Source organism: Ambystoma mexicanum, chromosome 6q (genome assembly GCF_040938575.1).
Source record: "Ambystoma mexicanum isolate Mex_15411 chromosome 6q, UKY_AmexF1_1, whole genome shotgun sequence".
Classification (NCBI taxonomy): Eukaryota; Metazoa; Chordata; class Amphibia; order Caudata; family Ambystomatidae; genus Ambystoma; species Ambystoma mexicanum.
Genome location: NC_090937.1, coordinates 159,886,254 through 159,902,867, shown reverse-complemented (window position 1 = coordinate 159,902,867; position 16,614 = coordinate 159,886,254). Strand labels below are relative to the sequence as shown.

General features: G+C 42.7%; 1 protein-coding gene across 1 annotated transcript in view; it reads left to right on the top strand.

Annotated features, from left to right (window-relative positions):
- LOC138515182 (uncharacterized) overlaps positions 1-15,151 on the top strand; it is a 66,449-nt gene extending 51,298 nt beyond the window's left edge. The window contains exons 5-6 of the mRNA XM_069630158.1: positions 4,706-4,916; positions 14,964-15,151. Coding sequence (XP_069486259.1) covers positions 4,706-4,903 — 198 coding nt within the window. The 3' untranslated portion in view covers positions 4,904-4,916; positions 14,964-15,151. The remainder of the gene's footprint in view (positions 1-4,705; positions 4,917-14,963) is intronic.
- Positions 15,152-16,614: the final 1,463 nt, after the last annotated feature.

Genomic DNA, 16,614 nt, shown 5'->3' with positions numbered 1-16,614 from the left:
CTGGGTTTCGACCTAAATGAAAAAATCATAGAACTATTGGTCAAAATGGGAAATAATCCATTAACGCAGCAGCAGAAGCAGCAATTTCAAGAGGACTATGACAACCACAAAAAATCAATGCAACAGAATCGAATAAACAGATAAGTGACGAGGAACAAACTAAATGGGTGTGGTTGGCAAACCTAGCAGCAGAAAGGATGCAAACACAGTAACTCCCAAAAAACTCCCAAAAAAAAGATGTTCCCTTACAACATGGAACATTAGAGGCTTTAGCCATTTGATGACAAAAAACGAGTTTGGTAAACAAGACTCTGAAATCATATGCCTACAGGAAACCTGGTTAAGGGACATTCCATTGATGGAGGGCTACTATATTTTCATAAATCCTACCTTGAAAGGCACCAAAGGAAGACCTACGGCTGGATAAATTACTGCAGTTAGAAACTATTTGAATTGGCATATCCTGTACTGTGAAAATCCGACATCATACACATATGGTGGCACTCGAACTTCCTACATTATCCAACGCTCAAAAAAAGCAGACTTTAATATTAATTAACATCTACTGGAATCCGGTGATTGCTCAGAACCAAATGCTTCTGTCAGATGTTCTCCACTTAATAGATGAACAGAGGGAAAAAATTGATCGATCCGTTTTTGATAATTGCAGGGGACTTGAATTGCACATGCATTGATGAAAACAATAATGTAATTTTGGACGACTTACTGAGAACAACAGAAAAACTAAAACGGGGAGTGGCATGGAGTCTTGCCTTGCAATCAAGAGACTGCATAATCCTCAACGGGAAATCAAAAGGAGACATTCCGCGGAAACATTTGTGGCATGGGAACAAATCTGCGGAAATCTTAAACTACATTACAATCTCAACAAACCTGTCTAACTTTATCGAAAAACTAGAAGTAATTGCCACAGACTCCAGTGACCACACCCCAGTTAAGGTATCCTGCTGTAACATGCCATTGTATGAGCAACAGATTTATGGATACCCAGTTTCAATGAATCCGGGAGAAATAGAGTGAGAATCCAAATGGAAAAAATTCCACTCCTGAATGAAAAACAAAATTCTACAATTATACAATTACAACAAAATGATTCATCACAACCCATGATATGATATGATATGGCATTTATAATGCGCCTATATACAAGTGTTTCGAGGTGCGACAAGGCAAGGCAGGGGGAACAAAGGGAAGACAGAACAGCGATCCTACTAGGCCAGGTACCATTCAGATCGTGCAAGTGCATGGGAAGGGGGAAAGGGAAAAGTGCATCGGGAAAGGGAGAGGGGAAAGTGCAGTAGATTATATGCCACTATTGAAAATGTTTCAGACATCTTCAAAAAAGGAATTAGTAAACCGATAACATTACATCGCCATGCCTATGATAGAGCGGTTGCGGAAAAGAAAAAAGCATTGAGGGTTACCATCAAACTATTGGAAAACAATCGGAAATTTGAAAAATTAAACAGAAACATCATAAATGGCTACGAATGCATACAAAAATGATGTTAAATCCAGATTCAGAACAAATGCTAACAAACATTGGGAAAAGGAACACTGCAGATATCTGGCCACTGATTAATGAAATGGAGGCCCCTCAGGAATCATTAACTGCCAACCTGATTTCAGAAATTCAGTGGTGTACTTACTATAACCAATTGCAAGATTTGAAAGTCCCTGTGACAATAAAAACAAAAGTGGGCAAAGATGGAAACAATCTTTTAGACATTGAGATAAATACAATAGAAAGTCTCATCAGAAAATTAAATAACTCAAGAGCCCCAGGCCCAGATGGGTTGACGAATGAGGTACTAAAAAATGATCCAGAGGAATGGGCAGAATTTCTACACCATCTGTTCAAATATATTGTAACATTAGGAAGTGTACCAAAATCCTGGAAAGAGAGTGTTGTAGTCCCAATCTTTAAAAAAGGCCTAAGAACAAACCCAGACAATTATAGGCCGATAGCTTTATTGGACGTGGCTGGTAAGATCTATGCCTCAATACTGCTTAAAGCCCTAATAAATTGGAGTGAACCGACAGGACATAGAGACCCATGTCAATTGGGATTTGTTAGGGGGAGGGGAACTTCCCCTAACAAATTTATACTCAATTTACTGAAAGTAAGAGCGGCAAGAAACAAAGAACTGAAATTCTATGTTGCCTTCATAGACTTATCAAAGGCCTTTGACATGGTCAAAAGATCTGCCTTATGGACGAAATTAAGAAATTAGAATTGCCCGGAAGTGGTGATCCAAAATTTGATGGATCTACATGGTGATATTTTACAGATCAAAGGTCGTGCCAATACTGATTTAAGGAGCATAAACATCATCATTTATGCTGCCAGCCAAAATATGGCCAATATTGGAAGGAGTATTCTGGAGAACAGAATTGCAATTGCCAAAGTCATTCCCTATTCAAATACTCAGAAAAGATTTGGCACTAACATCTCTAAAAGCTATAGCGGAATGGAAAGTCATCTCGTTTTATCAAAAATGCTTAGAAGAATCATCAGCTGGAGGATTTAAAATCCTGAAAATAGCAATTGAGGACCACTCGGATCGAACACTGACAGAAGGGGAAACAATTTGCCACTCTATCTTGGAGGATTTGAACGAATCGGATGATACGCTATAGAAGAACCCGGATAAAGTTAAACAAAAGATGTTTCTGAAAGATTGGATTCAAACACAGGAAGACATCTACAAGTATCAAAGTTATGAAGATTTTTGGTGCCAACCCAGAAAATTGAATCAATTGCCGTCATACTTGTTGTTATTCCAAAACTGGTTTCTGCGATCTTACTACTTGAGATTTCATCTTAATATTCTTCCCTGTAGAGACAATCAGTATAGGAAAAGAATCATAAAAGAACCTAAACATTGTAGATTGTGCCAAGATATCAATAAGTTGGAAACGTTGAACCATCTGACACTTGAATGCACTCATCTTAGAGAAGAAAGACAGCTACATTTGGGTGCTATCTGGCAAGACCATCATTCCAGATGGATAGATACATAGTGGAGAATTCTCATCGAAGGGTCAAAGATGAAAGTCAATCTAGCATAAACAAAATTTCTATTGGCAATTTTTAAGAAAATTGAAGACTTGTCAGTTTTAAACGGCAAGGAAATAAAATGTAAATTGACAGGTTTTAAGAAACAAAGAACCCAATGAAAGGATTCTAATATCGCATGAACTACATTGGTATAATCCGATTGCTGTTATAGATGCATTTTCCAAGAACAATTGTGTCTGCAGAAATCAATGTTCTTTTTAGTGCATTTTGTATTACATGTGAAAGTGACTGTATGATAATTTCTTTTTTTGAATTCTCTAAATTTTTTAATTGAAATTCAAATATCTAACAGCTAAAGGTTTTCACTTTTGTAAACCAAAATGCTAATTAATTTTTTTTAAAAAAAAGATAGCGTATTCCTAGTTTCTGATGGGTGCAATGAGTGGAAGCTGCTTCTGGAAGTCACAAGCTGAAATGAAAGAAAGCACTTCCTTTCTTCAGCATGTTAAAGGCCAGCACCAAAAAGGTCTGATGGTAATGCTTTGACAGAATACGTTTTTTTTAATGAGTGCAAATGGGACACTTCCACTGACCTAGTGAATTTTAGTATGCTGCAATTGCACTGACTCATCTTAATAACCTGTTTTTCAATATTGTGAGAATGTGGTCCCTTAATAGTTATAGTCAAAATATTGGCCAAATGATCCACCCCAACAAAAATTGAGGAGGAACTGAGTGATGGGCCCAAGTCCATCATACAAGATTACCGCTCAAACCACCTTTATTTGTTTAGGAAGTGTATGCAACTGAAATGACAACATTGCCTAAAATGTTTGCTCTAGCCCCTTTTTAGTTGGGCTATTTGGTGGTGCTTAAGCACCAGCTATAAGCCGAAACTTTTGCATTGGAGTACACCGAGGAGAAAGATGACATGTAAGGCGGGATACACAGCTTGTAGGTGTTGTTTGGCTTTTACCCACCCGTCGACTGCCCCTGGCTATCCTAACCCCTATGGCCATTTCCACCCCCCTTTCCACCACAACACTTTCTCCTGGGATATTTTGAGCATGATCTGTCAAGCAGTAACATTAAACTTTAGCCTGCCAAAGTTATTTTTTCAGCAGTCTGATGTTCGTGGCTTAAGTACAGCTGTAAATGACTACTACTTTAATAAACATTTCTTAGACAAATGTGCCTTCAGCCACTTTATTGTCTGTTCCTTGCATTGAAATCATGGTTAGAAAACAGCCTTGATAAGCACTGCTGTCATATGTCCAGGTAAACACACAATTATCCAGCCATTGTATCTTCATTGTCAGGTAACAACACTAAATTAGTGAATATCAAATGCCTATCACATACTTTATCAAATGCCCACACTGTTGGCTAATGCTTGTTTCAACTCCTCACTACCTCCTGAATTCTGCTTCCTGGGCATGTTGTCCAAAGGTACATTGAACCCCAACGAATGTGTATTCCTTTAAATGGCCTCCTGCCTTAGTGTTGGGATCCAGTAGGGGTTGGTCTGGTGATCCCTCATAAACCTTCTCTCCAACGCCCAGTCCCTTTGACCACACCAGGGATGTCCCTAAGGTTAGGCAGCAGACTTTGTCTCAAGACATATATGGATAATTAACTATCATCATTTGCTTTTCCCCTTAGCCATTTTATTTAAGATTATGGCAATACTACAGAGCACTGGGATTCAGGCCTCGATTTGTTCCCTACTTTGTGCCAGCTACAACCACTACAGCAACGACTACAACCACTACCACTACTGCCACTACTACTACTCCCACCACCACCGCCAGCACTACTACTCCGGCTCCAGCTCCGGCTACTGCTGGCTCTGGTGGATAGAAATCTTAATTAGGTTTGTATCAAAAAATCAAACTGTATCAAACGTTATTTTTTCAATGTATACTTGACAGGTGAAGACCCCAGGATGTATAACATTACAACTGATAGTCAATGCAAATATTTTGCACAGTTGAGAGGGTTCTAGGTTGTTTTGTCGCATGTTTTCTTTTTGCACGTTTTTAAACTAACATGTTTCATCGTAAAAAAACTCAGCAACATTGTTTTAAAAATATATTTGGGGATCCCATAAAACCCATTTCCTATTATTTAATCCCTATCCCTAACGCCCCAACCCTTTCATACACTCGCCTTCTTTATTTTTTGAAGAGGTTTTTCGATGAATATTTTTTGGTTAAAAAAATTATTTTAAAAAAACCTGGCGGCTAAACAACTGTATACTGTAGACTGACTGAATGGATACACTATTGGCTTTTTGCTCCCACTGTCATCGGATAAGCATACTATTGTTTTCTAATGCTTTGTAACTTACTGCTTAGCTGGCAATGCTTCATTTCACAACAAATAGCATACTTGAAGTTTTCCATTAGAATCAAATAATAATATTGACAAAAAATATTGCCATTTTATATAGCTCTTCATTATATATTACTTGTGCTTCTAAGAACTATAATGGATGAAGTTCTGGGTGGAAAAGTTGCAACCTGGAGAGAAGCACAAAGAAAAGTGCAAACTGAGAGACATGAAGGGAGTCAATCGTATGGAGGGCGTAGGCATTTTGCAAGTCGTGGATGATTTGTAAACATTCTTCTACAGTCGTGAACATCTGGATGGGCCAAAGCGGACAATTTTTTAGGAGGATGGACTCATTCCCTCCAACACACTCACACAGAGTGTATGGTGGTACTCATTTCTCATCTGGAACTGGCAGACACTGTGACGGCAAGAGGCCGTAACCAAACACCACAGAGCGATGGCCTCCTTCCAAACCTTTACACAAATTCTGCAATGTGATAAGCTCTGATCCTTTGGTCATAGCTAGGGAGAGCATTCTGGAGGCATGCAGCAGGCATCAGTGCAGAAGAGACCCATAAACCATCTCTTTAAAAAAAAGAAAGGGGAGCATATCTGATGAATCCTACACCTATTACCCTCCCGATCATGGGCAATCAAATGGTAGCAAGGGTGTTCCCCAAAAGATAGAAGACAGTCATTGCACAGCTGATACATGTGGACCAAACTTGTGAAGTCCCAAGACAAAGTATAGCAATTGTTTAATTACATGAGGGGTGCACTCTGGGATGCCGTGGCAGTTGACAAATGCTCTGTGTCATGAGTCGCAATATCGATAAGGCCTGTCATTGAGTGGCACACATTTTGTATGACGATATTGGAGTGGTTGGGATGCCCAGGAGAGTTTCTCAACATTCTAAAAGCCTTATATTCAGATGAAGTAAGAAGCTTTGAACTCGACAGTGTACACAGTGATACAAGTGTACTAAAAACGTGATGAAACTGTGATTGCGTTGGTAGATGGGGTAGGCAGGAGCAAAGTGACAAGGAGTTGCAGCTGGGGTAGGCTGACGACAAAGTGTGTGCAACCGGCAAGAGAAGGCACCCTGTATTGTTTTGCATCATTTATATATTTCCTAGATTCTCTAATCGTAAATCCACTAGAACCTAAGCCTAACATCTACCTGAGCAGATGCAGCTTCAACAGGGGCAAGGAACAAACAGAATTTGGTAATTTACTTAAAATCCTAGGTCCCAGGAATGAAAGTCTTATCTTCTCTGGCCTGACAGAAAGATTTAGGGATGAACAGTCTGTGTTCCTCCATATGCCAAAGGTTCCATTCTGGGAAATCCTGTGCAATGCTATCCTGAAAGTAGGCAGAAACTGCCCCTTGGATTTATTTATTTATTTATGTATTTCATTTGTATAGTGCACACACAACCTGGAGACATTGAGGCGCTGTTGCAGGTACAAGTCAAAAAAACATACTTTGTCATACAATTGTGATTTTTAATCACGAAAAAACAATGGTGGAATAAGTACAGTTACAATTCTAGTACAATTACATAGTTGAGAGACATTACCATATATGTTAAAGGTACAGTGTGGAGGTGTCGGAGATCAGTTTTTGACAAATAGGCGCGGTGTGCAGGTGGGGTTGCAGTTTAAATGAAGAGCTGAGTTTTTAGAGCTTTATGAAAGATCCAGTAGAATTACTCAGCCGTCAAGGTGCGGGGGAGGTCATTCCATAGTTTGGCAGCAAGGTACGGGAAGCTTGAACCTCCGGCTTTGCATCTCTTTACTTTGGGCATTACTAGTCGATCAGTGTAAGGGGTCCTAGTGGGACTTGAGAAGTGTGATTTGGTGATTCTTTAGATGAGGTATTGGGGCACTGTATTGGAGAGGCACGTGTGGCTAGTGGAAAGTGTTTTAAAGGTGATGCACTCATGGAAGGGGGGCCAGTACACTTCTCTTCTAGCTTTTAGATGTGTTCTCTTTTCAGGATATGGAGGGCTGCTCTTGAGGCATTTTTTTGGGATGACCTGTAATTTCTGGATATTTCCAGAGGAGGTGCCTGTCAATAATACATTGCAGTAGTCGATCTTGGAGCCAATGATGGCACAGGCAATCGTAAGGCAGTTATTTTTGGTGAGGAAGGGTCTAGCTGCATTGAGGACCTAGTGGCATTGGCTGCGGAGAGGTAATGGTGCTCACTTGTCTAGACATAGTGAGTGAAGGGTTGAGGTAAACACCTAGAGACTTTACAAAGGTTGAGACGTTGAGACAGGAATTAGGCAATTGTCAATCTGGAACGTAGTGTATTCATTATTGAGAGATTTAAGGGCATTTGGTGAGCTGACAATTAAGATTTTCGTCCTGTCACTGTTGTGACAAAGATGATTAGCTGCCATCCATGCCTGTTTTGTAGAGTAGATGTTGTTGAGCGTGGCAGAGTCATATATTTAGTTGTTTGAGAGTGAGATCAAGATTTGAGTATCATTGGCATAGTTGGTGTAAGCTATGCCGAGGGAGTCTAGGATGTTAAAAAGTGGCCGGGTAAAGATGTTGTAAAGGGTTTGGGGAGCTGCAAGTCCCTTGCGGTACACCACAGCTGATGAGAGAGGGTGAGGCATTGCCAATCTCTGAGAAGACCCTCATGACCCTACCTTCCAAGAAGGAGGCAATCCAGGCAGTGGTAGGTGGTGAGAAATTAGTGTAGGTGGTGAGGTGGTGGCAGAGGATTTGATGGTTAACCAAATCGAATGCTGCAGACAGGTGTAGGAGGAGGAGGGCAGTGTTTCCTTCATCCCTGATTTCGTCTAGCTGATTCTTTAGGTCGCAAAGGGCAGATTCAGTCCTGTTCCCTGGGCAGAAGCCGGATTGATGCATCCCTAGGATTTTGTTGTCCTCCAGGAACTGCCGAACTTGCAGGTAGGCTGCACAGTCTAGTATCTTTACTAGGACGGGGACAGTGGTGATTGGCCTGTAGTTGAATGGAATGGCTGGGTCTAGCAAGGTTTTTTTTAGCAGAGGGAGGACACCCACTTCTTTGAGGCTAGGTGGAATGGTGCTTTTAGCAAAAGATGTATTTATAAAGGCAATGATGATGGGGGCTAGCACATCAGCACAATCTTTGATGAGTGATGCAGGACATGTATCTCCTTTGCATTTGGAGGGTTTCAGGCTTTTGATCAACTTTAGTACTTCACTTTCAGCGAGGTCTCTGAAGAAGAACTGAGTAGTGGTAGGGGTGAACAGGGGAGGAGTGCAGCTGATACTGTTGGTTATGCCGTCTTTGTTGAATGTGGCTTGTTGAGAGAGGATTGTTTGTGTTCAGGATGTCTATTTTACCTAATTGAGCTGCCTGGGTGTCTGAACACCATGTTGTGTCTTTAGTGAGGGTGGTGGGGGGTGGAGCAGGAGATTCAAGTTCTATGAAGATGGTAGAAATGTCCTTTACATCAGAGTTGGGATTGTGAATTCTAGAACTGAAGGAGTTCGATTTAGCTGAGATTGTGGCAGATTTTTAGAGTCTGGATATTTGATGAACTAATTTTTCAGAAAGAGTTGGTGGGATCCTTTAGCCAGGTTAGCTGGGCCTTTCGTTTCTGCGAGCACAGTTCCAAAAGGTTGGTGGTAAACCATGAGTTTGAGTGTCTGACTCTTTTGGATTTGTGAGGAGCTAGTGGGGCTTTGGTGTTCACTGCATTAGAAAGGATGGAGGTGAAAATATGCACTTGAGAGTTGTGGTTGGATTTGAACAGTGGCTGGAGGACTGGAGTATTGAGCAAGGGCAAGATGTTGTCTCTGGTGAGCTTCCGCGAGCTTTGTGTTACTGCTGGAGGTGGAGGGTTGTGTGTGGTTTTGGGTTTAGAGAGCTGTCGGATGGAGAAGTGGATGATGTGGTAGTCTGACCAGGGACATGGTGTGGTAGCGCTGGTGAAGACATCGCCATTGTGGTAGGCAATCCAGACAAGAGTGTGTCCTTTCCTGTGGGTAGGATTGGTAATGCGCTGACAAAAACCTAGGGTGTCAAGGGCGCCAGAGAGTGATTTGCTTGTGGGACATTTTGGTCATGAAGGCCTAGATTAAGGTCTCCTAACACAATGATTTTAGAAGAGGCTTTCAGATTATCCTGGAGAATGTGAAGTGGGTTTCAATCTAAATTTTTAGTGGGGCAGGTCGGCGGTAGATGAGGTGGATGGTAATAGTGAAAATGGCTGATGGTGAGAGTTTAAGTGATAAAAGGTCACTGGTGACATCGATGGCAATGTTACACCATCTGAAGGGAAGGGATTCTCTAGCTATCAGGGCGAGGCTGTCTCCTCTTAAGGGGGATATGTAAATCCAGGAGATAGTGTAACCCGAGGGCATAGCGAGGGATAGGGCTGGGCCCCATGCCTCATGCAGCCAGGTCTCAGAGATGGCTAAGGTGTCGAGGTTATGTTTGGTGATCAGGTCGTTGATGTCCATGGCATGGTCCGGCGGTGAGCGAGTGTTGATGAGGGTGCAGGTCAGGAGGGGTTGAATGTGTGTGCTGGGGGTGAGTGGCCCTGGGGGTGAGTCCTGAATGGTAGTGGCTTGGCGCGGGCGTATGACAGGTTCCTGGTGTCTTGCTGGAAAATAGTTAGTTGGGCTCTTATACGGTACGGCAACATCCTTTCTAGTGTTTGGTGAAAGATTATGGTTGACATGGGTTTGGGAGTGGTGTGATTGAGAAGTCATGAGCCGGCATGGCATTGAAGGGATGTGCTTGGGGTTGGCCTTCAGGGAGCCAGTGGAGGTGAAATGACAGTGTGATGAGTTCTTCCTCGGACATATCAGTATTGTCAGGCCTGAGTTGAGGGCAGGGCCTGTGTATCTGGGGGTTAAATGCACAGGACAATGATTGCTATAATTGGCATTGAGAAAGGCAGGTAGCGCTGTGCTTGCCCTCATGTGCAAGAGGTTTGCTGCTTGGTGAGAGGAAGTGCTGCAGAAATGGGAGCGTAGTCTTAGATTCCTAAACACTGAGCTACTGGATGTTGAGGTCAAGAGGGAACATATCTTACGAAGGAGGGTCTCCACAGGATATGTGAGGTGGCTGTTGGAGAGAATATGAGCTTGAATGGACTGCTTGTGCTGTATGCAGTCCAGCCCTTTCTCAGCAGGCCGGGCGCAGCTTACCTTTGCGAGGATGTGTACTTCAAATGGAAGGGACATAATGGTCTTGTGGTGGCCGTCAGGTTCTGTCGAGGCTGCGGAATCAGCAGAGCAGAGGCTTGAAGTTGGGGTTGTTAATTCCATCATGGCAGTGAGGTCCTGATGCATCGAGTGCGCATGCACACGCAACGAGGATTGTGGGGATGTGGATCCCGAAGCGGGACTGGTGCGCAGTGTTGTTATTTTGTCCCTGCACAGTGAGTAGCAAGAAGGAGAATTCAGGGAGTGTGGAGGGCAGTGCTAGCTTCTGGGACCCAGTCTGTGCAACATCTATTGTTACTGTTGGGTAAACTTGTGAAGATGAAAAAAGCGTTTGGGCTGTGTTCATTGGCTTTAGCATGAACTGTCTAAAATAGAGAATGCTGGCAGTGCCATGCGTGGATGTTCTGTAGGTGGTTGTAGAAAGGTGCTAGGCGGGTGAAGAGGGATCAGTGGGTGACAAGAAACTTGTACATATTGTACAACATTAGCAATATTATTGCCATGCATACCGTGATATGCCTCGAAGCTGTTATCTAAACAAGTTATGCTTGTGCTAGTGTTAGGACTGCACAAGCTATCCTGACTTGGAAATCGTGTGATAGGCGTGTTTGCCTCAGTAATAGCTATCTGTGCATTACGTGGACACTCTGCGTTCACTAATTCGTTTTTGAGGACATAGCTAGGGGGCACCAGTGCAATCAATGGCTGTCAGGTTGGTGACCATGCGGAAATATAGTCACAAATATTCCTTGAGTCCAGTAGTACTTAAGGTGTTCAACGCCTTATGCGCAGTATGTGTAGCTTCGCACTCGACACGGCTGAGACCAGCAGAGACTTCTGGTAGAGGCCTTGTGTTTGGGCTTCTGTGGGGGCCGGTTTCACCTGACGGTGTAGGGGGTTGGCTGCTTCAAGCTGGTTCACCAGCCAATCATGGTGCTGCAGGCCCAGGGCAGCCTAGAAACCTGGTGTACGCTGAGGCACGGTGGCAGCCATCTTAGATGGTTTGAGAAGGTCTCCGGACCCAGTGCTTCTTCCAGGGCAGATGGGGTTGCAGGTCTCACTGTAAGGAAGGTGGACCTGTGTCACAATGAGACCGGCAGAGACTGCGGAGTCTGCTAATAAGTTTAATTGAAGTACAAACAGGAGTGTATAGCGATAGTCCAAGTCACTAGTCACTAATGCTCCCACTACAACTTTACACTTGTCCAGGGGGATGAACGGACAAATCACAAGTAGCCACCAAATCTTAAAAAATATTCAATGCCAATGACATGAACCTTTAGAAACTATATTGTCTTACTATTTTACATGACATAACAAATTGTGAAGATTTCAAAAGATCAGGGGGAAATGGAGTGTGAGGATATATTCCTTCTTAGTGTTAGCAGGACCCCTGCTACATTCACCTTGCTAAGATGAAGCCAGCTGGAATCGATTGATACTATATCATTTAGGCTTTACAAATGTACAGGTAGGTAGGTATGATATTGTTTATTTATAAAACGCCTATACACAGGCTGTGTTTCAAAGCGCTCAAGGAGGGTACGAACATGGGGAAAAAACAATAGTCGCTCAGAGCCCTTGAAATTCTGAGACGATAATAGTCTGCACAGACAGAGTGCATACAACTAATTTAACAATTTGAGATACATCAAATAGGCCTGACAGCAATTCTGCAGTTTTACCAGTGCAATTAAGGGGTGAAGAATAGGGAGAACATACAGACGAACCTCAGGCATGGTGCGCATGGATCATGCCAGTGCACAGGCGGTCAAAGGGAGAGGAGTTCCAAGTGCCCCCGGTCGGCGGAGACTGGAGTAAGTGAAGAAAGAGCCAATCTCTTGAGTTATTTCTCCAGTGCAGTGAGTGTGGGTTGGCAGTAGGGTCCAGAGGCAAGCACGAAAGAGGATTGGCGGTGGTGCTAGTGACTTGTGGGGCTGTGAGGTACATCTTGAGGCCAGCCAGCAAGCTGTAAGGAAGAGGAGGGAGAAAGGGGAAGAGCAAATAACTAGGTTAGCAGGTTAGAGGAAGAGAGAAGGAAGAGGAGAAGAGGAAGGTATTGAGGAGTTTCCGGAATTTAAGAAGATCAGGCTCAAGCCGCAGGGCACAGTTTATCTGCAACTGATATAAGATGGTAAAGTGAAGAGGTATGCTATAACTTCAAAATTTACAGTTCCTGAATGCTGAATATGTTTGTAAAAAGTAGTGGAACTCTTTAATTTTATTTATTTAGTTTTTGTTGTTGTGTATTATAGTTCACATTTGTACTTTTCACACATTACATCACTAATACAGAAACGATCAATACAATTTCAATACACAAAGCTTTATTCCTAAAGTTGTTAAAATCCAAAACAGTTCAGTGGAACTGTAAGCAGTAAAAAAATAAAAGTGGTGGAACTCTGCTCCCGGCCGTTCCCATTCACTTCAATCTCTCAGTGTACTAAGCGATTTCATACTGACAGCAAAGCTCTGAAACACGGATGCTTAACATGGGCATTACTCTTTATTATCTAGCAGACCTTCACTCAGAGTACTACATCAAGCCTTCCTTCCACTGGCGATACAACACAGAAAATGCTAAGAATACAAAACAGGCTTGATGATAAACACAGATGAGATCACACCACCTGTCTCCCTGATGCAAAGAAGTCTGTGCCAATGTGTGACAAAACATAGATAATACATGTCATCAGATTGCACAGTGTGCTGCTGAGGCTCCGGGTCAGTTGCCCTGCAGCTGTTGACAGTTAGTTTCTGATCCAAATTATAGAGGCTCTTATCCCAGAGTTGCCATTGGATAGTACTCTGAACCAATACAGATAAGGTTCAGGGACAGATAAGTGGGGTAGGGGCATCTTATCCTACTATACATCGCAATGCAAGTGTTGATCATCATCACCCAAGCAACAATCCTTTAGTCTTTAACAACAATAGTGTGTTTTCCTGCTTCACTATCATCCAATGCATGTATCAATATTTGACCCCTCAAGTTCGTCGTTCAGTTAATGTTACATTTCTCCATTTCACTTCTTAGTTACTCCTTGATGTCCCTTTGGTCATTTCTGGATCACTGGTTTCCTACTACAAACTAAGCATGTGTACACAGATTGTAGTGGCATGGTGCCATTTTATCCTTGTGATACTGCCATGACAATTGGCTCTGCCACTCCACTGAGAGCCCCACTGAGGTGCTCCTTAGTCTCCCCGATTGATGGATGTCCATTCTATAGTTGTCCTACAGTACGATACTCGTTGGGGGGGTACCTTGCGCAGTCCAATTATATATTGGTAGATGTTTAGTAAAGCTTAGAGAGAGGGCTGCATATTCCTGAAAGTTTCTACTATCTAAGTGAAGTGTACTTCAGGGATCACACATTTAGTGTTCTTTGAAATGTGTGTAGGGTGATATGATATGCTATTTTATTTGTATCGCGCTCATACACAAGTGTTTCAGAGCGCGGCAAGGCAAGGGAGGGGAACAGGGGAGAACACATCAACAACCTTACTAGGCCCAGTGATATTGAGAACGTGCAAGTGCATGGGAAAAGGGAAAGGGGAGAAAGTGCATGGACGGGGGAGAGAGGAGAGTGCGGAGCAGAGGAGAAAAGATAAATAATAATAAATACAAATAAATAGATAATAGAGGCCATAAACAGTAGTAGTGCAGCCAGCAGGTGACAAGTGCAGTGTTTACGGCAGCAGACTGGGTAAGTCTAAATAAGTGCAGAAAAGGAATTAAAGGGGGGAAGGTGGGGGCTGTATGGGTACGGATACAGTCCCCATTTCAAGGGGCGGCCAGGTGGCAGTGCAGGAGGGTGACAGGGTGAGCAGATACCTGGGCCCAGGGGACAGAGGGTGGCCAAGTGCACAGTGCCAAGAGAGATCCGATCAGCATGGTAGAGGGGGAGCGAAGGCAGAAGCAAAGAGGAAGGCCTTGAGGTGCTTCCGGAACCGGAGATGGTTCCCCTCATGAACATATCAGCAGGAGAGAGGGGGAGCGAGAGGGTGGACAGAACCCTCAATTAAAAGTCCAGTAAGTTCCTAAGTATGAACCCTAACGGTGTTCCTTTCCTCCGGCTATTTTCCCTGGTGTTGCCTCATCTAAGAGTTCAGCTAGATGAGTAGTGTCAAAGTTATCAGGCCTTTTGCCATCAATGCTTTATGTACAATAGGTAGGGTTTTGAGCTTGAGATTCTGTTCCGTCTGTAACACCTGCAATAGTAAGTGAGGACTTTTCTCTTGTCAATATAACAACCTCTTACTTGGGTCCAAAATTGGGTTTGAAAGAGGAATGTGATCTCCGATAATGACCTGCAAAATTAGAGATGTGTGTCAATTTACTGCACTGCACATGATAAATGAAATGACATGAGGTCTCTTAACGATGTCCTTCTTTTTCAGATTTCCCACCTTAGCACTGAAGCGGAGAATGGGGGCTCCTAGTACCGCTGCAGCAGTGCACCACGACACCTAATCATCTGTGTGACACGTCTATTCCTAATGTCTTTGGGATTTCCCTGTTTAGGAATTGTGTGCACTTTGATTATCCTGTGGCAAAATAAATAACGTATACAAGCTCCTCTTTCAAATTCTGTTGATCTTCATTTATTGTGAGGTACAGTGTAATGCATTTTAGGTGATCGACTTGTAAGTCAGATTCTCTCCAGACATCACAGAGATATGAATACACTGACAAACATTCCCATGTACGGTTGCATAAAATAGGCAATTGTATGTGATCACCTAGATTGCTGCTAGCAGGAGGGTGGTGCCATACATGTTCTAAAATCCTCAAATATGGGCCATTGAAAGAGGGATTGACAAATATGGCATCTAGCCAAAGGTGGGTTACATTTTAGCACTGGTCCTGTCATCTCATGTTTACTCACTGGTTTGCTCAAGTGATGTACCAACCCAGCAAAACCATTCTTTACAGCAAGGTTATGTGATACACACACTCAACAGAGAGATATGCAACTAAGGCTGCACATTGTTAAGTCAATGGTGTGAGTTAGACCACATAGAAATGACCTCTATTCAGATGGAGTCTTCCTCAAATAATTGGGCATGAAGAAAAGAGCAGAAAAAAGCAGCCCACCCCATTTACCATTTCTGACCCTTTCTTTTTAAGATTTCCAACATGTCTAGGGAACAGAAACTCTGAACCATAAGTTCCATTTGGGGCTCGCTCTCTGTGTGGGGAATATTCAAGTAGGTTTGGAAGAATGTGTTTCCTGATCCCTGTGGAGTGGCCTGATTTCTGCAGGCTCTGCCTGCTTTCCCTGTGCCAAGGAAAATCAGGCACAGCCCGTAGATGTTCATGAGGCAATAACCGCCACCATTTTTGCCATGCTGTTCACCAGTGATAACTGCTGAAGTACTCATGGGCACATAGTTAAATCACTCATGACTCACACAATGCACTGGTGAAATGAGTCCAGTATCCACCCAGGTCCTGCATGCTGTACATTATCAGAATGTGGTTGAAACAGCCAAACCCAGCATGGGTGATAGAGGTTGGCTTCCTTTGCCCTGATCTACAGGCTGATTAGACTGAGTTGACTGTGCACACTGGACTTTAATGTGGATCTCCCATCACACTGTGATATGCTTCAGCAATGCACCACCATGAAAAGAAACAATGATATCCTTAAGTAAAGGAAACTCCTGTCCCCAGCACACAATTGTTACTGTTAGTATAAACAGTCAACACTAAATATATATATGTAGCATATGTTCTAGTCAATATGTATTGAAATAAAACTTGAGCAATTGTTAGAAAAAGAACATTTACAAAAAAATCTTTAATAGATCAGAAAGAAGTAGCTCAACGCGTATCCGATTATTCCCTTCATCAGGAACAAAATAATAATGAGTTGTTCTCTTCTTCAACTTTCATAAGTCATTCAAATTATAAGTAGAAGATTACAGTAAGTATCGCCCATTTTAATAACATTAAATGTTCCTAACATTAACAGTTCCTCACTTTGAATCTCACATGGAATAGTATTATTATTCACCTGGCTCACTTATGTCACTCATCCTCTCTAGA